Source organism: Amblyraja radiata, chromosome 9, assembly GCF_010909765.2.
Source record: "Amblyraja radiata isolate CabotCenter1 chromosome 9, sAmbRad1.1.pri, whole genome shotgun sequence".
Lineage (NCBI taxonomy): Eukaryota > Metazoa > Chordata > Chondrichthyes > Rajiformes > Rajidae > Amblyraja > Amblyraja radiata.
The window spans coordinates 15482104-15505473 of record NC_045964.1 but is presented as its reverse complement, the minus strand read 5'-3'; the positions used below and the strand labels follow the sequence as shown (position 1 = coordinate 15505473).

The 23370-nt window shown below is 42.6% G+C and overlaps 1 protein-coding gene across 3 annotated transcripts in view; it reads right to left on the bottom strand.

Annotated features, from left to right (window-relative positions):
• rpap1 (RNA polymerase II associated protein 1) overlaps window positions 1-23370 on the bottom strand; it is a 107322-nt gene that overhangs the window by 20470 nt on the left and 63482 nt on the right. For all 3 annotated transcript variants that reach the window (XM_033026772.1, XM_033026770.1, XM_033026771.1), the window contains exons 13-18: window positions 21202-21336; window positions 19840-20019; window positions 17948-18105; window positions 15514-15696; window positions 5653-5851; window positions 1398-1507 (exon numbers count right to left, since the gene is read on the bottom strand). In XM_033026772.1, coding sequence (XP_032882663.1) covers window positions 1398-1507; window positions 5653-5851; window positions 15514-15696; window positions 17948-18105; window positions 19840-20019; window positions 21202-21336 — 965 coding nt within the window. The remainder of the gene's footprint in view (window positions 1-1397; window positions 1508-5652; window positions 5852-15513; window positions 15697-17947; window positions 18106-19839; window positions 20020-21201; window positions 21337-23370) is intronic.

Genomic DNA, 23370 nt, shown 5'->3' with positions numbered 1-23370 from the left:
TAGGAACATTTGACTTATTTAGTTTTTTAGCCTTTTTTAAAGTTTTAGAGATACAGTGCGGAAACAGGTCCTTCGGCCCACCGAGTCCACACCGACCAGCGATCCCCCAACATTAACACTACCCTACACACACTGGGGACAATTTTACATTTATACCAAGCCAATTAACTTAGAAACCTGTACGTCTTTGGATTGTGGGAGGAAACCAAAGATCTCGGAGAAAACCCACGTGGTCACGGGGAGAACATACGAACTCCATACAGACAAGCACCCTTAGTCGGGATCGAACACGGGTCTCTGACGCTGTAAGGCAGTAGCTCTACCGCTACGCCACCGTGCCACCCTTATGTCCAACCCGTACATACAAATCAGGATTGGGTGACTGGTGTGATGGATCTGCAGCTGTTAAGTAGCTGCAGGCTTCATGGTTCTTAGCAAGATCTGTATGGCTGAGTGAAACAACCTGGTTCAACTCAATGTTTCCCTCAGTTAGCCTATCTTTTTATGAATCTTGTTTGTCATGGAGTTTTAGATCAAAAAGTTCTTAAAAACAACAGATACTTTGATAATACAGAACAATGCCCCTAGGATATAATCTAAATAGACCATGTGAGGGACCTCTCAGAGCCAGCCATGAATCCTACAAGAGACGTACATTGTTCCACTGACTAATTCCTCCTAATAGATAAACCAGACCAATTCTTAACGAGTTGGTCCCCATTTATTGACTTCTTGGATGCATGTGGTGCAACAAAATCGTAAAAACCAACTGTTTCAGATCTGGGTGAAAGATGGTCAAGAATATAAATACTTATCTCCTATCTCCTATTTTCTGCTATTTGCTATTTTCTATTTTTTCTTTCTTTCTTTTTTATTTTTTACTTTTCTCCCTCACTCTCTCTTTCTCTTCATTTTTTTTGTCTTTCTTTATACACACTACACGTTTTTCTACTCTCTATTATCTAGTCTCTTTTTCTCTCTCTCATTTCTACAAAAATAATAAAAAATGAAGTTGTACATATAATGTAACTTGCCAACATATATTTGGCACCTGAAAAAAGGTGCCACTGTATTGTACTTACTTCTAATAAATAAATAAATAAATAAATAAATAAATGAATAGATAAATAGATAAAATGAAATAAAATAAATTGTTCCACTGACGCAGTACAGCTCATGGATAAAATAGGCTATTGGCTGCAGACTGCAGGTTAATACTACTTTTTGAGATGCATCGCCAATGCTGACAGATATATGATGAACACCCAAGGACAAAAGCCACTGAATGAAATATTTTACCTCAGAAACCGCTGAGTTACGAATCTTGCATGAAATTGCAAAGACAATTACTGTTCTTCTATACATACGGTTCATAGTTCCAGTAAACAGAAGCTTACCCGAGGTCCTCAAACATCTTCTCTAATGTAGGCTGATTAAGCAGCGGGAACAAGAACTCCAAGCAGAACTGCTCCAATTCTTCTAAGCACTCAATAGGTCTATATGAAGGCTGCAGCAAAGTCAAAGAGAGTTAGTTTTAGATGGATGTGGTCAGAGCAACTGACTGTGTGCCAGAGTGACACACAGGGACAGGTAATATAGCTCACTATGTAAAAGACCCAAACAAAGGTGACGTGGTTGTGCAGCGGTACAGCACCAGAGACCCGTGTTCAATCCTGACTACAGGTGCTGTCTGTACAGAGTTTGTACGTTCGCGTGGGTTTTCTCCTTGAGCTCCGGTTTCCTCCCACACTCCATAGATGTACAGGTTTGTAGGTTAATTGGCTTGGTAAAATTGTAAAATTGTCCCTAGTGTGTGTCGGATAGTGTTAGTGTGCGGGGATCGCTGGTCAGCATGGAATCGGTTGGCTGAAGGGCCTGTTTCCGTGCTGTATCTCTAAAACTAAACAAAGAGACATTTAGAACTAAATTCAGAAAATGCTGGAAACACTCAGTTGGTCAGGCAACATCTGTGGAAGGAGAAAAAGAGTTAAGGGACCAAGTCGAAGACCCTTTGCCAGAAGCTGAAAGAAGAAAAAACAAGTATGTTTCCAGTTGCAGAAAGGGAGTAGGCAGAGGGATGGCAAGGGAAATAGAGACCATCAGTGATAGGTGAGGTCATGGGGATAAGCCACAGATAAAATTGTCTGGTTGATAGATTGATTGAATTGTTTGAAAGATACAGCATAGAAACAGGCCCTTCAGCCCACCGAGTCCATGCTGACCATTCACACTCGTTCCGTTATTCCAGGTTTGCATCCACTCCCTACACACAAGGGGCAATTTACGGAGGCCAATTAACTTACAAACCCACACGTCTTTGAGATGTTGGAGGAAACCAAAGTAAACCCATGAGGTCAGGACCAAACCCGGGTCTCTGGCACTTTAAGGCAGTGGCTCTACCAGCTACACCTGGCATTGATAGAAACCTTCAGAACATCTCAATGTGCAACTAGCTGAAGACTGCAAAATCCAACAAAAGAATCGCTCTGGGATCTGGAACATTATTAAGAATATTATTCTGGAATTTAACACAGACAAGTTCAAAGTGATGTATCTTGTGAAGATAGAAACATAGAAAATAGGTGCTGGAGTAGGCCATTCAGCCCTTCAAGTCAGCACCGCCATTCAATATGATCATGGCTGATCATCCAAAATCAGTACCCCGTTCCGGCTTTTTCCCCATAAACCTTTGATTCCGTTAACCCAAAGAGCTAAATCTAACTATCTCTTGAAAACATCCAGTGAATTGGCCTCCACTGCCTTCTGTGGCAGAGAATTCCACAGAATCACAACTCTCTGGGTGAAAACGTTTTTCCTCATCTCAGTCCTAAATGGCCTACCCCTTATTCTTAAACTGTGACCCCTGGTTCTGGACTCCCCCAACATCGGGAACATTTTTCCTGCATCTTAACGGGATTAACTTCGTGAACCTACGCTGCACTCCCTCAATAGCAATAATGTCCTTCCTCAAATTAGGAGACCAAAATTGCACACAATACTCCAGGTCCGGTCTCACCAGGGCCCGGTACAACTGCAGTAGGACCTCCTTGCTCCTAAACTCAAATCTGCTCGCAATGAAGGCCAACATGCCATTAGCTTTCTTCACTGCCTACTGTGCCTGCATGCTTACTTTCAGTGACTGATGTACAAGCACACCCATGTCTTGTTGCACCTCCCCTTCTCCTAATCAGACACCATACAGATAATAATCTGCCTTCCTGTTCTTGCCACCAAAGTGGATAACCTCACATTTATCCACATTATACTGCATCTGCCATGCTTCTGCCCACTCACCAACCTATCCAAGTCACCCTGCAGCCTCATAGCATCCTCCTCACAGCTCACACTACCATCCATTTTGTGTCATCCGCAAACTTAGAGATGTTACATTTAATTCCCTTGTCTAAATCGTTAATATATATTGTAAACAACTAGGGTCCCAGCACCGAGCCTTGCAGCACCCCACTAGTCACTGCCTGCCATTCTGAAAAGGACCCGTTAATTCCTACTCTTTGCTTCCTGTCTGCCAACCAGTCAATACCCTACCCCCAATACCCTATGCTTTAATTTTGCACTCTTGTGTGGGATCTTGTCAAAGGCTTTTTGGAAGTCCAGATACACCACATCCAATCTATTTGTTTCACCTTGACATTCACAATGAAAGGGCCCTGGGAATGTTCCCGAATAGAGATCTCAGGATAAAGTACAGTTCCCTAAAAGTGGCAACACAGGGTAGGCAGGGTGGTGAAGGCGTATGCTATGCTTGCCTTTAACAGCTGTAGCTTTGATTATAGGAGTTTTGACATCAAATTACAGTTGCACAAAACATTGTTTAAACTGCACTTGGGCGTGTTATGTACAAATCTGGTTGTCACATTATAGACATGATGTGATTAAGCTAATCTGGGTGCAAAAAATATTCACAAGGATGTTGTCTGGACTAGAGACTTTGCGCAAGAAGGAAAGATTGGATAGGTAGGGACCATTTTCCCGGGAACGAACAAGGCTGAGGGGTGATTTTATAGAGATTTATAAAATTATGAGGATCATAGTTAGGGCCAATAGTCATAGACTTTTTCCCAGAACAGGGCAGTCTAAAACTAAGGGGCAGTTTAAGGTGAGAGAGGAAAGAATTAAACTGGATCCCAGGCATGTTTTTCCGCACAAAGAGGGTGGTGGGTGTATGGAACAAGCTTCCAGAGGAGGGGTAAAGACTGGTACAATTACAAAGTTTAAAAACATTTGGACAGGTATATTGATAGGATGTCATCATTGGAAATGGGCCAAACACACAGGTGGGCTTAGCTTACAAAGACATCATGGTTGGCATGGACAAGGTGAGGCCTAGGATCTGTTTTTGTTCTGTGTAACTCTAAGAATCCACGAGTTACAAATATCTCAAATAAATAATAACCTCAATAAAATAATAATGTCAATCAAATTATCCTAAAGCCGGAAACTATAGAGCTGTCTGAAGAGGGTCTCGAAATGTCAGCTATTCCTTTTCTCCAGAGATGTTGTCTGACCCGCTGTGCTTTTTGTGTCTAACTATAGAGCCATCTAGGTTGGAAACATGTGTCATGGCATTGCAAGCGTCAGCAGGCAAGGGAAGCACCAGTTTTGTCGACCGAGGTAGTGGCAGTACTCTTCCCACCTTGCAGTTTCATGGTTTACCCAAAAACCTAAGCACATAATCTAGGCAGTCACTCTCAATGCATTATTGCACCCTCAGATAACGTTAAACATTTATGTAAGTAATCTGGCCAATATTCTTCATGTGACCTACAATTCCAAAACAAATCTTGTCGTTTGTCACTTTGCTGTTAGTAAGGGACAAATTTACAGTGTAACAAGCATATTCTAAATCTTTGTTACAATAATAAATCCTGTGAAGAAATCCTGTGGTCATGGAAAAGGATCGTTCTTCCTGGAAAAAATTAAATTATTCCTAACTGTGGCCTGGAAGGCTCTTCAGAGAGGAAAGATCATACCAGGTCAGCATGGAGCTAGAGGCAAGTGGAGTCAAGGCTGATTAAAGACAGCAAGTTTTATAACCCAGCGGTCAAACTTGAACCAGGTGGGTTATTCCAACAGAGGCAGCAGATCGCTGCATCCTACGTTAAACGGTTGGTGAAAAATCTGTGATGAAAATAGCTCAACAAGTGTGGCTGTGATGTGAATGGGAAAAATTAAAATATAGAATAGTATTGCAAGGGATAGGCGCTACATAATATGTGAAGCATTGCCACCGCTAGAAAAACTGCTGCTTCACATCTCTAGTGACCCACATTCAATCCTGATTTTTGGTGTTGTATGTGTTAAGTTTGGGAAAGCAAGAAAAGAGTTGCCATGTTCCGACGCCATCTTACAACTTTCAAGTCTCAAGTCTCAGGAAAATCTGATCTTGGCTAGGAGATATGCGTTTCTTATTTTCTCTCTTTAAAGGCCAGTGTTGATGGGAATGTGAAGAGAATAGAACGGGATCTGTCTCGGATTATTGTAATTGATCACTTGATGATTGACATTAACTCAGTGGGCTGAAGGGCCTGATTCCTTACCATGAGTCTAGCATGAAGGTAGTATCACATAACAGGAAATAATAGTTACACAAATGCACACAAACAAGGTCGAAGATAGGATATTAGTTTGTACCTGTTGGATGAGTTTGCTGTAGTATGTCGCCAAATAGATGATGTATGTTGTAGTTAGCTGCCTCACTGTATTCCAGGTCGCTGGGCAGCTGATTTCCTTAAAGCATCTTTTTACACAGCCCTCCAGGAATGGCTTGATACCTGCCACGTGGCTCCAGTCTAATGGAGGAGGTGGAATATGTTCCTCCTGGTCCTTCGCACTAAAGAACATAAATGGAGAAGTTCATTGAACAGAAAGCACATTTGAGAAAAGAGCGCACCTCAGGTTGTTCTACTTCATTCACTGGCAAAGTGCACATCCATTCCAATTACTGCCAGGAAATACAAATGTACAACAGCATTGAATAAAACCACACAGGTGGTGGGCATTTGGCCCATTGTGCCTGTGCCAGCTCTTTCAACCAACCAGCCATTAGTCCTACTCTACTTTTCTTTCCCAACAGTGCTATACATTCCTTCAGTGCCGATCCAGTTACCTGTCTGTAAGCCATTACTGCATCTGCATCGATTCCAACATAATTTTAGCCTGCGAATGCTAGAACATATTTTGTGTAAAGACAAAAATTCACCTTATTGACACCACTGTTCCTTTATAACATACAACATATAACATATAACAATTACAGCACGGAAACAGGCCATCTCGGCCCTACAAGTCCGTGCCAAACAACTGTTTTCCCTTAGTCCCACCTGCCTGCACTCATACCATAACCCTCCATTCCCTTCTCATCCATATGCCTATCCAATTTATTTTAAAATGATACCAACGAACCTGCCGCCACCACTTCCACTGGAAGCTCATTCCACACTGCTACCACTCTCTGAGTAAAGAAGTTCCCCCTCATGTTACCCCTAAACTTCTGTCCCTTAATTCTGAAGTCATGTCCTCTTGTTTGAATCTTCCCTATTCTCAAAGGGAAAAGCTTGTCCACATCAACTCTGTCTATCCCTCTCATCATTTTAAAGAGCTCTATCAAGTCCCCCCTTAACCTTCTACGCTCCAGAGAATAAAGACCTAACTTATCCAACCTATCTCTGTAACTTAGTTGTTGAAACCCAGGCAACATTCTAGTAAATCTCCTCTGTACTCTCTCTATTTTGTTGACATCCTTCCTATAATTGGGCGACCAAAATTGTACACCATACTCCAGATTTGGTCTCACCAATGCCTTGTACAATTTTAACATTACATCCCAGCTTCTATACTCAATGCTCTGATTTATAAAGGCTAGCATACCAAAAGCTTTCTTTACCACCCTATCTATATGAGATTCCACCTTCAAGGAACTCTGCACGGTTATTCCCAGATCCCTCTGTTCAACTGTATTCTTCAATTCCCTACCATTTACCATGTACGTCCTATTTTGATTTGTCCTGCCAAGGTGTAGCACCTCACATTTATCAGCATTAAACTCCATCTGCCATCTTTCAGCCCATTTTTCCAAATGGCCTAAATCACTCTGTAGACTTTGGAAATCCTCTTCATTATCCACAACACCCCCTATCTTGGTATCATCTGCATACTTACTAATCCAATTTACCACCCCTTCATCCAGATCATTGATGTACATGACAAACAACAAAGGACCCAACACAGATCCCTGAGGCACCCCACTAGTCACCTGCCTCCAACCCGACAAACAGCCATCCACCATTACCCTCTGGCTTCTCCCATTCAGCCACTGTTGAATCCATCTTGCTATTCCTGCATTTATACCCAACAGTTGAACCTTCTTAACCAACCTTCCATGAGGAACCTTGTCAAGGGCCTTACTAAAGTCCATATAGACAACATCCACTGCTTTACCCTCGTCAATTTCCCTAGTAACCTCTTCAAAAAATTCAAGATTAGTCAAACATGACCTTCCAGGCACAAATCCATGTTGACTGTTCCTAATCAGACCCTGTTTACTATTGTTAAATCTGTGGATAGTTCCCGTCCACCAGTAAAACGTTTCTTCATATTTACCTAATCAAGATCTTTCATTTACACAGACTCTAATTATCCTAGAGCACTTGTCAAATAAGTACTTCTAAAGCATAGTTATTGAGAAAATCAAGTGATTCAGCAGACAATCAAGGAGAAAACAAGGAAATAGGAGCAGGAGTAGGCCATTCGGCCCCTCACGCTGCCCCACCATTAAACATGGCTGGTCCTGGTCCTCATCTCTTCTTCTCTGCCTCTTAGTTCCCCATTGCCTTCAATCCTCTGATCCTTCAAAAATGTATCTACTTCCTCTTTCAATTACCCAATGGTCAGCCTTCACAACCCTCCAGAGAAGAGAATTCCAGAGGTTCACCATTCTCTGTGAGAAGTGCAAAAAATATTCTAACACTATAATAACCAGATAACACAAAAGCAAAAATAGCAAGCAGCTGATCATTTGAAATAAAAACTAAAAATGTTGGGAGTATTTAATAGGTCAGCCAGTATTTATGGAAAGAGTTAGATTCAGGTTAGTTTATTCACATATATTCCAGGGTGCAAAGAAATTATTTCTTCACATGAAGCTCACAGTTTTCATACAGTAATGTGAGATACAAGAAGAAATAAACAATAAAGGAATGCTGCAAAGATTGGTGTTCAATCTGAAAGTAGTGGCAGTATTGATGGAAACATTGTGTCGGAACGAACTGCAGATTCTGGTTTGAAGAAGGGACTCGACCCGAAACATCACCCATTCCTTCTCTCCAGAAACGCTGCCTTTCTCTCTGAGTTACTCCAGCATTCTGTGTCTATCTTTGATGGAAAAATTGTCTACTTTATAATAAAATATTTTCTATTAAGTGAAGCTGGATGAAAGATAAACATTGGCCAAGGCCAAGGGAAGAAGGTCACTCCATTTCTACAAATTAACAGTGACAATTTTTACTTTCATAGAAACATAGAAAATAGGTGCAGGAGTAGGCCATTCAGCCCATCGAGCCAGCACTGCCAGACAATATGCTTATGGCTGATCATCCAAAATCAGTACCCCGTTCCTGCTTTCTCCCCTTATCCCTTGATTCCGAAAAGACAACATCTCTGATAGTGTAACATTCCCTTGGTGTTCTGTACTAAGGTTAGAGAGCCTAGAGACTTATTTTTGCGAAAGTCTCACAACTAAGACTTGAACCTATCACCTGCTGCACTGTAGTCACAAGCACAACTAAGTACAGCAGCCAGCGAGAATCTTTCAATGGAGTCTAAATGACAGCAAGCATCGCCTTATGACAATATGCAGCTGTGGTAACTGTGGCAACGGTCCAGTGACAAGCTCCGAGAATACACGAGGGAATTGTTGCATTGTGAGACACCGAAGCCCAGTGCAGTGTTTCACTGTTGATCTAATATGATTGATGAATACATTCTCTGCCATAACCAGCAATCCCATACTGACATTTAATCAGTACCTTTGAGCCTGCCTATATTTCACAGGATAAAATGGAGTGTCCATCAAAATGGCAATCACTGTCAGAAAGACCATCAGTTCGGAATGAAAGCTATCAAAAATATAAAGCATTAATTCAAAACTGGTTGGCTGTGGGAAACAAAATCAGTCTTTGTTTTTGTGTTACCTAGCAACAGCCACCAATTCAACTGCCCCTCCTCCACTCTAGTCTCCCAGCATCAATCTGCAATCACTCATATGGGTCCAAGACCTGCTTTAATCACGAACGAAGGCATCAAGTCTCCAGGAGCATCCATCCACTACACTGTGGCATGAAGACGGTACAAGATTAGCTACTGGTTCTGATCATCACACAGTGAGGGAGATTCCAACAACTTGCTGCAGAGGAGTGATAGAGGGTAGGTTAAAGAAAGGCTTTTCAGAAATTATACAGAATTAATGGCATTCAGTCCAACACCACTTGTTTTCTGTGTTTCAAATGAGATATCTCCAACCTATTACTATTGACCCCAATGATTACGTATTTAATCCTCTGAAATGTTATTCTCAGCAAGTTTCACATTCTACCATTCACAGATAAAAGAGTAATTCAGCACGTTACAGGCTCTACAGCCAATCACTTCAATGCCAACTACCAAGTACCTGTCTAGACTAGTCTCATTTACCAGCACTTGGTCCATGTCCTACTATGTCTTGGAGATTCAAATATTCATCCAGATCCTTCCTAACTCGAGTCTCTGCCTACACCACCTCTCAGGCAGTGCGTTCCAGACTGCAACTACCCTCTGGTGTATAAATTAGTCGGTAGATCCCCCCCCAAAACCTCTTAATCCTCACCTTAAATTTATACCATTTGTTTTCAGATGGGGAAATAATTCTTACTATCTACTCTTATCTATACCTCTCATAATTTTGTCTAATACTATTCGGTTCCCCCTCACTCCCATCAGCTGACTCTGCTCCAAGGAAAGCAAACCCACCTTATCAAACCCACAGTGACAACACAAGTAGACTAGTTGCAAAGGTGGTGTATGGAATGCTAGACAAGAGTTGGATGAGGTATTGAGGACAAGAGTTGGGAAATCATGCTCCAGTTGTACAAAATGTTGCACCTGGAATATTGTGTGCAGTTCTGGTCACCATACTACAGGAAAGATGTGATTAAGCCAGGGGGTTGCAGGAAAAGCAAAATCACAAAAATGTTGTGAGGAGAGTTATAGGAAGAGATTGGATAGCTGGCACTGTTTACACTGGACCAAAGGAGGCTGAGAAGTGTTCTTAGAGAGGATTGTATATCCATGTGGGGAACAGATCAGATCACAGTTTTTTTTCCACAGGTAGGGAAATCTAAAACTAGAGGGCATAGGTTTAAGGTGAGAGGAACAATATTTAAAGGAGAACTTGAGGTGCAACTTTTTCCATCGAGAAATGAATGGATATGTAGAACGAGATGCCAGAGGAGATGGTAGAGGCAGGCACAATTACAATATTAACAAAAACATTTTTTCAGGAATGGTTTGGAGGAATATGTCAAACAAAGGCAAATGGGACTATCTCAGCAAGATTCCTGTGACCCAACTTGTCGACATGGACAAGTTGGATCGAAGTGCCATTTCCGTGCTGGATGTCTCAATAAATTAACTTTTACTGTGTTGAATAGGATTATAGGTATAATTATGACATTTAAAAGCCACTTAGACAACTTCATGGATAGAAAAGGGTTGGAAGGATATGGGCCAGGTGCAGAGCAGCGGGATTAGCTCAGTTAGCTAATCATCCTGGCCTGTTTCTGTGCTGCAGAGCTCTGGAACGATGAAGGAAATTTTGGTTAGGGACCACTCAAAGCATTTCCTGCATCACTACAGTCCCTTTGTTGATAAATGATAAGTTTATAGTCATTCAACTTAATCCTGGCTAACCTGGGTCTGAATTCCATTTAAGTCGGCTTTCATTTATCCAGGGTAATGGAAAGGAGTGTTAACACATATTGCAAAAATACAAATAATGAAAGGGAGAATATGAGACGCAATAAAAACCATCAAACATCCCACACAGACGTTACTTTATTGTTCGCTGATTATTCAACCAAATCGAAAGAGATTTCTCAACTGAGATATGTCGAGCAGCTGAGCAACTACTGTGATTACATTTGCTTTGGCCAGCAAAGGTAAATATCTTTTCTAGGGTTCCAGCTTGATGTCCACTGGTCCACTCTGGAGCTCCTGCCAGCAGAGTGGGGATTGTTGATCAGGTCAAGTATGTGTATGCACTCAGGGGGAGAGGGGAGGTCTTTGGATCAGTACAGCTCATCTGAAAACCAGATAAACAGCTTGTGGAAACAAGAATTATCCAAATTCGTTTTTGTCATACGGAGAGACAACCTTTAAGGAAACAGGCTTTTTGACTCTTCAAGACAGTTTTATTCTCAGTATATTCCCATCAACCTCCCCTCTGCCAGACTCCAATATGCTAGAGGCAACTTTTGATGGTCAATTAACCCACCAATTCACACACTTTTGGGTCACAGTAGGAAATCAGATCCACAAGAAATGCATGAGGTGCAAACTCCACAAAAACAGCACCTCGGGTCAGGATCAAGCCCAGGTAGCTAAGACTGTGAAGAGCTGGAGCATCAACCACAGCCACATACATTTTCATCAGCCAAAGTTCTACCTACGCAATCTCTTAGTGACCTTTTCTAATTTTTTTCACACAGCAACACTGCTTATTGTAAGTGTTAATAACATATTTTTTAATTAAACCCCAATTTTAGTGTTCACAGATGAGTTCAAAATTTCTATTGCGCTTTGCATGATATGCTCACTCATATTTTAAAGTTTATATTTCATGGTCATCCTCCCTTAGGAACATCATTGAAGCCGATCTCTGTGAACACCAGAATCTATGTCTCACACCCGAATATTCCCTGAAATGCATAATTTCACATCTCCGCAAGGCGACACAGTGGTGCAGCAGTAGAGTTGCTGCCTTACAGTGCCAGGCCTGGGTTCAATCCTGAAAAGGGGCGCAGTTTATACGTTCTCCCTGTGACTGCGTAGGTTTTCTCCAGGTGCACTGGTTTCCTTCCACACCCCAAAGACATACAGGTTTGTAGGTTAATTGGCTTCGGTAAAATTGTAAATTGTCCCTAGTGTGTTGGATAGTACTGGTGTATGGGGTGATCGCTGGTTAATGCGGACTCGGTGTTTCGAAGGCCCTGTTTCTCTCTGAAGTCTAAAATCTAGAGTCACATTATACCCTTCTGCCATCTTTATTCATCCAATTCATTATATTCCATTGTGGACTTTGCTCTCTTATTTGTTCTAAACCTCCCCAGCAAACCTCGGCATTTAATTCTCTCAGCTCTGCAGCACCTCCTCAATATTTTACAGGCCTTTTACTCAAATCAGAATACAGTACCCAGATCCAACCAGAGTTCAGCAGAGTTAAATGAAACTTCCAACACTTAACTCTCCAGCCCTTTGGAAAGAAAGGCTAACTTGCCACTAAACCTTTTAATTACTCTTCTGTTCTTTTTCAGCTTGAGTGATTACTACCCATAGCATTATAAATCACTGTTCTTCTGTTCTCGCAGATCTTACATTCTCAACATTTAGAAAATAGCTTGATTTGAGTTACTTAACTCCAAAATAGATGACTTCATTCTCACCCACATAAATCTTCATCAGCCATAATTCTGCCGACCTCATTTTTCTTCACCCCTTACTTTTTTTGCTCACATTTGCTTCACCAGTATAGGTGCCATATATAGTTATATATTTCCCGTTTCCTTCATCGATTGATGAGACTGAACTCAGGGCATCAAACTGTGGGATATAGTTATCGTCATCACAGTGTGTGACTGGATGGGGGTTGGGGGAGAAAGCATAAAGGTCCTCAGATCCAATGGATTCAATGAGAGCTTCGACCATGGGCTTTGCCACTATGTTCTGATAGGAATGAAAGCCAGCTTCAAACAAGTTTATTGTCATCTACATCTGGGTGGAATGAAACTCAATTTTCACGTGAAGCGTACCGAGTGAACAGAGATACAACAATGGATAAAGCAACAAATGCAAAACAGCAGAATGGGGCAAAGATTGTATTGCAATCTGAAGCCATGCAAAATATACATGAAAGTGCAATAACAGAATAACCAGATAAGGAAGATTTAAGAGAAGATTTAAAAGTAGCAGCACCTCCAAGAAGGGGGCGTGAGCAAGGTAGACACGAGGAATCTTGAACAAAAAACATACAGTGCTGGAGTAACTTAACAGGTTTGGCAGCATCTGTGGAGGACATGGATAGGCAATGTTTCTGGTCGGGCTTCTTCTTCAGACTCCATTGCAGATGGAAGACCCAAAGCCAAGTCCAGAAGTTTAGGGATGAGCTAATTTGGTATTAAGGTGTTGGAGGTTGAGCTGTAGTCACTAAATAGCATCCTGACATCAAGGTGATCCAGTATTGAATGCAATGCAAGGGAGATGCCATTCTCTGTTGACCCATTTTTCCTGTACGCAATTGTAAGGAGCCTAGATAGTCGGGCGCAGATGTGGGCCATTATCAATCTTTCAATGCAATTCATTACGGTCGATGCTGGAGCTACTGGACAGTAGTCATTGAAATTGGTCACTTTACTTTTCGTGGAGTGATGGGGTGTCCTTGAAGCATATGAGGACAGTAGACCGTTGAACTGAGAAGTGAAGATGTTGGCGAAGACTGTGGTCTGCTGGTTTGCATATGATTTCACAACTCCTTTAAGGGACTCCATCCAGGCTGGCCGCTTTCCCCAGAGTTTAACTTCGTGAAATTAGATCCTTCTACCACCCAGATGTATGGGACAGAGCCAGCTGGAGATGAGATGACGTGACTTGGTGGTACTTAGTTTGCCTGTTCCAAACGGATGTAAAAGGCAATGCGTTCTTTCGATGGTTGCTGGCAGATAACGCCCCTCATTTCAGCTTTGAACCCATGATAGTTTTCGGGCCCTGCCACTGTCGCCTAGCATCCGCATGGTTGAATTGGGGCTCTCGTTTGCTTTGGAATTCTATTATGGTTCACTCACAGACCTGCGGAGCTCATACTTGGCCTTCTTGAGCAGTATGGGTCATCCTTCTTAATAGTCTCCGATCAGGACTTTAGCAGAGAGCGAATCTCCCTTTTCATCCAAGGATTCTGATGAGGAGAGATGCAATCTGTCTTTGTCAGAACGCAGTCATCAATGTATTTATTGATGAAAACAATGACGATTCAGGTGAATTTTGGGCGGGATGAACTGTCTTTGAACATGTTCTAGCCCAACAACTCAAGGCAGTTCTGAAGTTGGAATCAACCTCTTCAGATCACTTCTGTATCACTGTATTGATTTTTGTTGATCCTGTACTTATCCAGCGGGAGCAGCAACAACAGACTGCCAAAATGAAGGCGAAGGATGGACCAAAAGCCATACTTGATCGTGGTGTAGCAATGGTCTAGAGTATTAACACCCTACGTGGTGCAGGATACAAGCTGATGGCATTTGGAAGGTGATTGATGAAGCAGCCATAGAAAGTTGGAGCTCGGATACCTCTTCATGGAGAGTGGAGGATGCTTCAAAGAGCCAGGGAACTATTGCCTCTACCCTTGCAAATATTCATCCCGTATCCAACATTCAACCAACAGCTCTGATACAAAGTCATAGAACTAAAACATTACCACTTAGTCTCTCTTCAGATGCTGCCCAACCTGTTAAGTATTTCCAGCTTTTAATGATTTAAATCACTAAATAATCTGTTTATTGAGCATATTTCTTTTTGTAGCAAAGCTGGCTGGAGCAATTGTCTATGTCTTGTGAAGTTCCAGGTTATAAATATGCTTAATGATCTCAAGTCCTGTGTAGCACACCTAGTGAAACACAGAAAAGAAACAGTCTGAAGAAAGGTCTTGACCCGAAACGGCACCCATTCCTTCTCTCAATAGATGCTGCCTGTCCTGCTGAGTTACTCCAGCTTTTTGTGTCTACCCAGAAATACAAACGCTCTACAGGAAGATGAATAACAAGAAATTGGGGAAGTAGACACAGAAGGGAGCTCTCATTCGAAAGAGTGTTAGATAGAGCTCTTAGGGCGAGCAGAATCAAGGGGTATGGGTAGAAGGCAAAAACAGGGTACTGATTGTGGATGATCAGCCATGATCACATTGAATGGCGATGCTGGCTCGAAGGGCTGAATGGCCTAGTCCTGCACCTATTGTCTATGTATCCATGTATCTTGCGATGTAATTTGCCTTAGTGGGCGTGGTAATATAAATTGGAGATTCTTTGAAGAGATGAGTTTTCACACGAATCACAGACAAATAGTTAATTAAAGTTGACAACTGGACACTCAAAAGTGTGAAAGGTTTGATCTCGGCAATTGATTTGGAGTGATATTATAGAAAATTGAACTTGACCCAAATTGGATGAAGGCAAAAGGGAAAGAGCAAAGAGGTACCTGGAGGTGAACTGGGCCTGCAGTTCAAAAGCACACCCTGCAGTGTGAGTGACATTGATCAGGAGGCAAACCAATGCCTCTGCTCTCTGTAAGGAATAATCAAACGATGGGTCCTCTTTTTTCGGATGGGACACTAGATTTGGTAGGGTCTGAAGAATCTTCATCAGTGCAGGATAGAAGTCCCTGGGGATGGTAAAAGGAGAAATCAGCAATTATCACATTATTATTTAAGGGGTTTTATTGAATGCATATCCACACTAGAGATATTCAGGACATTCCGAAGTCAGGAAAGGCATTTTTTCCTAAACACAATCAATGAAAATGATGGCCCAGAAAAGCTCCACAAATCTCAAACATCATGATGAAATACCAAAGATAGAAACAAAATGTTGCAGTAACGCAGTGGGTCTGGTCGCATTTCTGGAGAAAAGGAATTGGTGATGCTTCAGGTCGAGACCCTTCTTCAGACTGAGTCAGGGGAGAGGGAAACCAATGGCCATGGAGCCCACAATGGTCTATTGTTGGCTGCGGAGGAGGTGATAACGAAGGGATATGAATGGTGAAGCTAGCAGGACAACTAGGGTGGGGGATGGAAGGAGAGAGAGGGGATGCATGGGTTAATTGAGATTAGAGAAATGAATATTCATAACACTGGGTTGTAAACAACCCAAGCAAAATATGAGGTGATGTTCCCCCAACAGTGGAGGAGGCCCAGGACAGAAAGATCAGTGTGGGAATGGGAAGGGGAGTTAAAATGTTTGGCAACCAGGAGATCGCGTAGGCCATGGCGGATTGAGCATAGGTGTTCAGCAAAACGATCGGCCAGTCTGCGCTTGGTCTCGCCGTTTTAAAGGAGTCCACACCAAAAACAATGGATACAGTAGATAAAGTTGGAGGAGACGCAAGTGAACCTCTGCCTCACCTGAAAGGACTGTCGGGGTCCGTGGATGGAGGCGAGTTGTGAGGAATAGGGACAGCTGTTGCATCTCCTGTGGTTGCAGGGGAACGTACTGGAAGGGATGAGTGGGCCAGTGAGTGGTGGAGGGAACATTCTCTGCAGAAAGCGGAAACGATGTGACTAGTGGTGGGATCATGTTGGAGGTGGCGAAAATATCGGAGGATTATGTGCTGCATGCGACAGCTGCTGGGGTGAAAGGCGAGGACTAGGAGGACTAGGGGGACTCAGTCCCTGTTGCGACTGGAGGGAGGAGGAGGAAGAGCGGAGCTACAGGATACCGAGGAGACACATGTGAGGGCCTCATCTATGAAAGAAGTAGGGACCCCCCCCTCCCCCCCCCCGTTCTCTAAAGAATGAGGACATCTCGGATGTCCTGGTATGGAACACCTTGAGTGGCAAAGCGGCAGAAATGGAGGAATTGGGAGTAGGGGATAGGGTCTTTGCAGGAAGCAGGGTGAGAAGAGGGTGAGAAGAAGTGCAGTCTAGATAGCGGTGGGGGTTAGTAGGTTTTTAATAGACGTCAGTCAACAATCTATCTCCTGTGATGGAGACGGTGAGATCAAGAAAGGGCAAAGTTGTGTCTGAGATGGACCAAGTGAATTTGAGTGCAAGATGGAAATTGGTAGTGATGTTAATGAAGTCCATAAGTTCTGCATGGGTGCAAGAGGTCGTCAATGTAGCAGAGATACAGTTCAGGGATAAGGCCAGTGTATCCCTGGAACAGTGATTGTTCGACATACTCTACAAAGAGGCAGGCATAGCTGGGGCCCATGAGAGTGCCCATGGCAACGCCTTTGATTCGAAGGAGAAGTTGTTAAGAGGACCAGCTCCACTAGGTGGAGGAGAGTGTTCGTAGAGGGAAATTGGCTGGTTCTGGGGAGAAGAAACGGAGAAGAATCAAAGCAGAAACAGAGGGCTTTAAGGCCTTCTTGGTGGGGGATGGTCGTAGAGTGACTGAACATCCATAGTAAAGATGAGGGGACAGGGTCCTGGAAAACAGAAGTCATTAAAGAGTCCAAGGTGACTTCGACATAGGTCTGGAGGGATAGGACAGGGGGCTAGGATGGAGTCGAGATACATGGAAAGTATTTCAGTGGGGCAGGAGCATGCACACGAAAGGGTCTGCCAGGGCAGTTCTTTCTAGATTTTAGGGTGAAAGTAAAACCGGGCCGTGCAGGACTGGAGAACGATGATAAAACACCATCCTAATCTCACCTGGGGAAGATAAAAAAATCTCTTGGGCTAAAGCAAAAATTCCTGCCCAGATATATATCAATTCATAGAATGTACTCACACACATTACCCTTCAATCATATACCATGCATGCTCCTGCCTTTAAACGGTCCACTCTCCTACTTTATTTAGTCACTTCATCATACACGCAGCTCATTTCCCAATGCACTTCTCATATTCAGTCCATCACATATAAATGTACCCTTTGTGTTCCCGCCCCCCTGCTTTTCACTACACACTCACTTGTACATGTCGCATGCTTGTCCATAGTTGGCTGCAACAGCCCACAGCCGCAAGGCCTCGATGCTCAGTGCAAAGGCTTCCTGCTGCTCCAATGCCAGGTCGCCAGGATCTTGTGCTATGAACCTCCCTATTCGCTCCTTCATATTGAATTTGTTTAACTGTTTGAAAATACAAGCAACACAGACCATTCATGTTATCAAGCCAATCTGGTCAGTTTTTAGTGACCATAACATTCGAACAAGGTATGTGCACCTCAAAGTGCTCATAACAAAGGCCTACTTCTTACAAAGTACTATTTAGAATAAGTGCTGATTGTAAGTCTGGAGTTAGTGCTGGAAAGTAGAGTACAGTTCCAATGATGGTATCTTCCAATGACTTGCATATCTGGTTCAATTTAAACTACCAAACATTTACCACACTTGGAACAGAGTAAAACTACCTTTCTGATATAACACAAGATAGATGTGGAGTTAATTTCTCTGTTCTTTTTCTTCTTGAAACCATAGTTGTGCACGACTCACTATGGCAGTGGTCTTTTTAAGTGACGATTCCTATACGTTGGTGAATTGGAAAGAATGGTTTTGAATTGGGAATGAAGATGCCCAAATCAGAACACAATTTGCAACTTATGCAACAAGAATAGAATAATAAAATCAATGTTAAGTTGAACAGGCAAAGAACAAACCCAAGGAATATGGGTGAAGAACTTCCATATATTCTAATATAATTTTACAGATTTTTTTTTGGAGTGATCAATTGTGCCAAGGAAGGGGAAGATGGAAATACCTTGCTTAAAAGCAGGGACAGAGATAGAAATAAGCCAAAATGTCGATACGAGTTTTAATTTGACTTCTTAAATGACTTGACTCTAAAATATATAAGCTGATCAGAATCACATAGCTGGATTTTTGTATCTCAGTGTATATGCTCATTTCATCAGTCGCAGTCACAGTAAGTATAGAACAGAAACAGGTCTTTACGGCCCACCTTGTCCACTTCGTCCATCATGCCTAACTACACTAACCCCATTTGCCTGCAATGGGCCCAGATCCCTTGATTCCTTTCCTACCCAAAGAACTGCAGATGCTGATTAAAAGGACTGATAAAGGACCCAAAACCCCTCCTTTTCTTCTTCGACCGCAGAACCAGAAAATGAAAGGACTCAAAGTGCCGTATAACTCAGCAGGTCAGACAGCATCTCTGGAGAACATGGACAGGTGACGTTTCGGGTTAGGACCATTCTTCAGACAGGTACTTGAAACATCACCTATCCATGTTCTCTAGAGATGCTTCTTGACCTGCTGAGTTAATCCAGCACTTTGTGGCATTTCACCTTAACACTAGGCATCGATGGCACTTGCCTGCACCAGCGAACCCTTCTTCAGCCGTTGTGCATCATCCGGTTGACATGGCTGTTGTTGCGGCTCACATTGTAGCCCCTGGCTGAAAGCGCTATCTTCAAGCTGCCACCACCGACAGCTTATATCGTCATGGGGCTCCCAGCTGCTGCTTCTTCCCGTCGGTCGACACTTTGTTCCCTCCCCCTCAACCACCTCCACTGCCTCCTCCTCCTTCTCTCAAAGAGTCACCGACATCTTCCACCATGATGTCGTCAATCCGGGGAGGAGGAGGTGGCACCAGCGGCGGAGGGGGAAGCGACGGAGTGGACAAAGCGACAGGAGAAATGGCCCGAAACGTCACCTATCCACATTCTCCAGAGATGATACCTGACCTGCCGAGTTACACTGGCATTTTGTGGTCCTTTTGTGTATTAACCAGCATCTGCAGTTCCTTGTTTCTCTATCCTTAACAGAACGATGTCCGTTCATTCTCCTTATTCAAAGCCCAAAGTCTAACAAACAAAGAATGAATTAGGCCTGGCTGATAGTTACCAAAATAGCTGACATATTCCTTCCGGTACATGCCAGAACACGAATTAGCTTCATGGCAGCAGCAAGAGGCACACTGTAGTTACTGGGCATCGGATCACCCCTGCTCAGAGTCTGAATCTTCCAGGTGGATGGGAGGAACTCTGAGACAATTGTCTCCACCAGTCTCGAGCACACTAGAATCTGAGTGAGAGAGACCAAAGATGTAATCTTACAACTATTATTATACTATTTTTAGATTCAACAATAACTATCTCAATCGCCAGCACTCACGCCTAAACCAGCGGCCACCACCAAGCCATTCCACTGTCCTTGCCCAGGCATCCTCATCATCTCCTTTTGTTTTGCAGATTAAGATTGTGGATTTTATAGATTAAATAGGTAAAAAATGTTTCCATCAGCAAGAGAGTTTAGTAAATATAGATTAAAGAAAATTTGGAAAACCAGCAGGATTTTATTGACTGAATTTATTTTGTTTCTTTCAAATCCAACAGATCACGATAATTTAGAAAAGGGAGTTTGAAGCAAATTCAATTGAGACTTTATATCTGGAAAGGAAACATTTGCAAAGCTTGGGTAAACAACACCGAGTGTGATTAATTAGCCAGCTATTTCACAGAAATGCCATAAACTCGATTCTTTAAGATGGTGAGATCTATTCGCCCTCAGTAATTGAATGTAAAAGGCAAATGTTGAGATCTCTTCCCCTTTATGATCTGCATCATCCTCACTTCGCCTTTATTTTTACGATCATTCCTGTTGATCATTCCACATTGTTTCCTGGGGTGGCAACTCTTTTATTCTATAGCTCACTTCACATAGTTTATCTTGAGCATTCCAGGACAACATCGATAATTGTCTCTCTTTGTGTACATCATTTTCATGTTCCAGTGCAAGTCTTGGAATAGTGGTAGTATGCTCATTTCTGGCACTTCTGGCTCTGAAGATTGCAGTTTCAATCTCCACTGCTACTAATGCACCAGGTATCGTATTGCTCTGTTCTATTGGGACATTAAATGGAGGCTCCAATTGCTCTTACAAATGAATGCAGAAGATCCTACATTACTATTTGATGAACAGAAAAGTTCTCTCCCGAATCCTAAGCAATATCTAGCCCTCAGCTAACACTGCCAAAGGGACCTGACGAAAAATATAATCTGACCATTTCCCTCCTCACCTGCTGAGTTCCTCCACTATTTTTTTGCTCTAGATTCCAGTATCTAGAGCCACTTATGTCACCACTGGAGTGAATACCTAGCATCACGCTGATATTTTTGGGGCTCTACCACCCACCAACTGACTATTACAATTCCTACATCACAGTACTTCGCTGATGCATTAGATTGTAGTTACTGTCAGCATTACCTGATTACAAGCCTCAGAGGAATGTCTTGCTATTCGAATCAGGATCTCCAAAATGTCAAGGACGACCGACTGAGCAGGTCGGACAACTTCAAGGATATAACGCAGACGGTGAAGCACTTTCATCTTCAGCAATCCCTGCAGTAATTAAGTAAATGGGAAACACCAGAGATAATTAAGCATTAATAATCAAACGAGCTGATAGTTTTCCTCCTCCTATCCCCTCTTCTCTAATGATGAACAAAAAAAATTGCCTTAAGTTTAGAGCCAGGCCTTTCAGAAGTGATGTCAAGAAGTACTGTTAGAGTTTAAAGTTGAGAGTTAGTGTAGAAACAGGCCCTTCAGCCCACCAGGTCTGCGTTGACCAGCAATCCCCATACACTAGTCCTATCCTACACAGTAGGGACAATTTACAGTAGCCAATTAACCTACAAACCTGCACATCTTTGGAATGTGGGAGTAAACCAGAGCACCAGGAGGCAACAGGGAGAATGTGCAAATTCCATTCAGGCAGCACCCATAGTCGGGATCGAACCTGTGTCTCTGGCGATGTAAGGCAGCAACTCTATCGCTGTGCCACTGTGCCGCCCTCAAAATGATTCCCAAAAGGATTGGTGGAAATCTGGGACTCACGCACCCATGCAGCTATTAAGGCTGGCAGTTCAATAAGAAGTTTCAAAGGTGTGAATCCTACTTATTTATAAGGAATTTAAGATATTGTGGAACTAGGAAAGACAATTAAAGTTGAGATAGATCAGCATGCTCAAAATGAATGCCCTTTCATTTTAGGCTTCCTTCCTAAGCGATAGAACAATAAATGCAATTCTACAACTTAAAAATCCATTGTCTGCTTTGATGTGTCGTTTTCACACCTTACCTTCCATATCTCTAGTCTCCCTCTCTGCTGATTCTTAGTCTGAGGAGTTTAAGAAGGAACTGCAGATGCAGCTGGAATATCGAAGGTAGACAAAGGTGCTGGAGAAACTCAGCGCGTGCAGCAGCATCTATGCAGCGAAGGAAATAGGCAACGTTTCGTGCCGAAACCCTTCTTCAGACTGAGGAGTCTGAGGAGTCTCGATCCAAAGATCACCCATTCCTTCTCTCCAGAGATGCTACCTATCCCGCTAAGTTACTCCAGCATTTTGTGTCTAACTTAGAAATGCAGTTCTTGTGAGAAGGCATTTGGTCTGAGATACCTAAGAGGAAATCTATCTTTTTACAAACCACAGGCTTATTCAGTTGTGAAACTCTATTTTTTCCTAAATTAAAGCTGAGGAACCACAGCATCGAGACTGAATTCTGAGGCTTCATCATCATAAACAAGGGGAAAGAAAACCCTGGATGGACCTAACTTCACGGCAACTTATATTATGCATTCTGAAATGTCTTTGATCATGCCCAGGAGAATTAGCACTGGCACCAGGTTAAAGGATTTGGCACTGAGTTCAAGAATGAGTTATTTGGACATGATCAAAGATCTAGATTTTCAATATCAGCAACAGAAAGAAAGAGTGGGAGAGAACCTGAGGAATGGAACTCTGAGGCTTGGACCGCAGTCTGCTGAAGGCATGGGTATGGTGCAAATGCGAAGTGAGGGTGTAGAGGCCATGGAGGATTGAAGGATGTTTTTGTGATGAAGAAAAACACCAACGGGAAATGTAGAAAACCTAATTTGTTTTAATTTAAACAAAAATTAAACTCCAGAGTGCAAAAGGCAGCTCTTAAGGGACAGCATTCAGCGTAACAGTACAACCAAGGGCATGAGCTTCTCTGATTACACTCAGATATTGTGACGGCTGACTCCAGAATGACAGTATCACAAGCAAAGAAGGAAATGAGGGGGGTAGGGAGAGGGTCACATGTGACTGTGAACATAAAAATTTAATCTGAGAAACAAATACAAATGGATGAAGAAAGTAAGAGAAAGATGGATGAAAGGAAAAGCAATACCATGAAATTTTGAAAACTATTGGGTAAGAGAGAAGGGAATAAATTCATAAGGCACACAAGAGAGAATGTTGCATAGGGTCCAGTAGCTCATATGTGGATGAAATCATTTCCATCAGGAACCAACAAGGGAACAAGTCATATTAGTTAATGAGTAACAAGCCAAATTTATTTAATGGCGAATGAGCATTTATCAAACGGCAATCATGGCAATCAGTCTGAAGA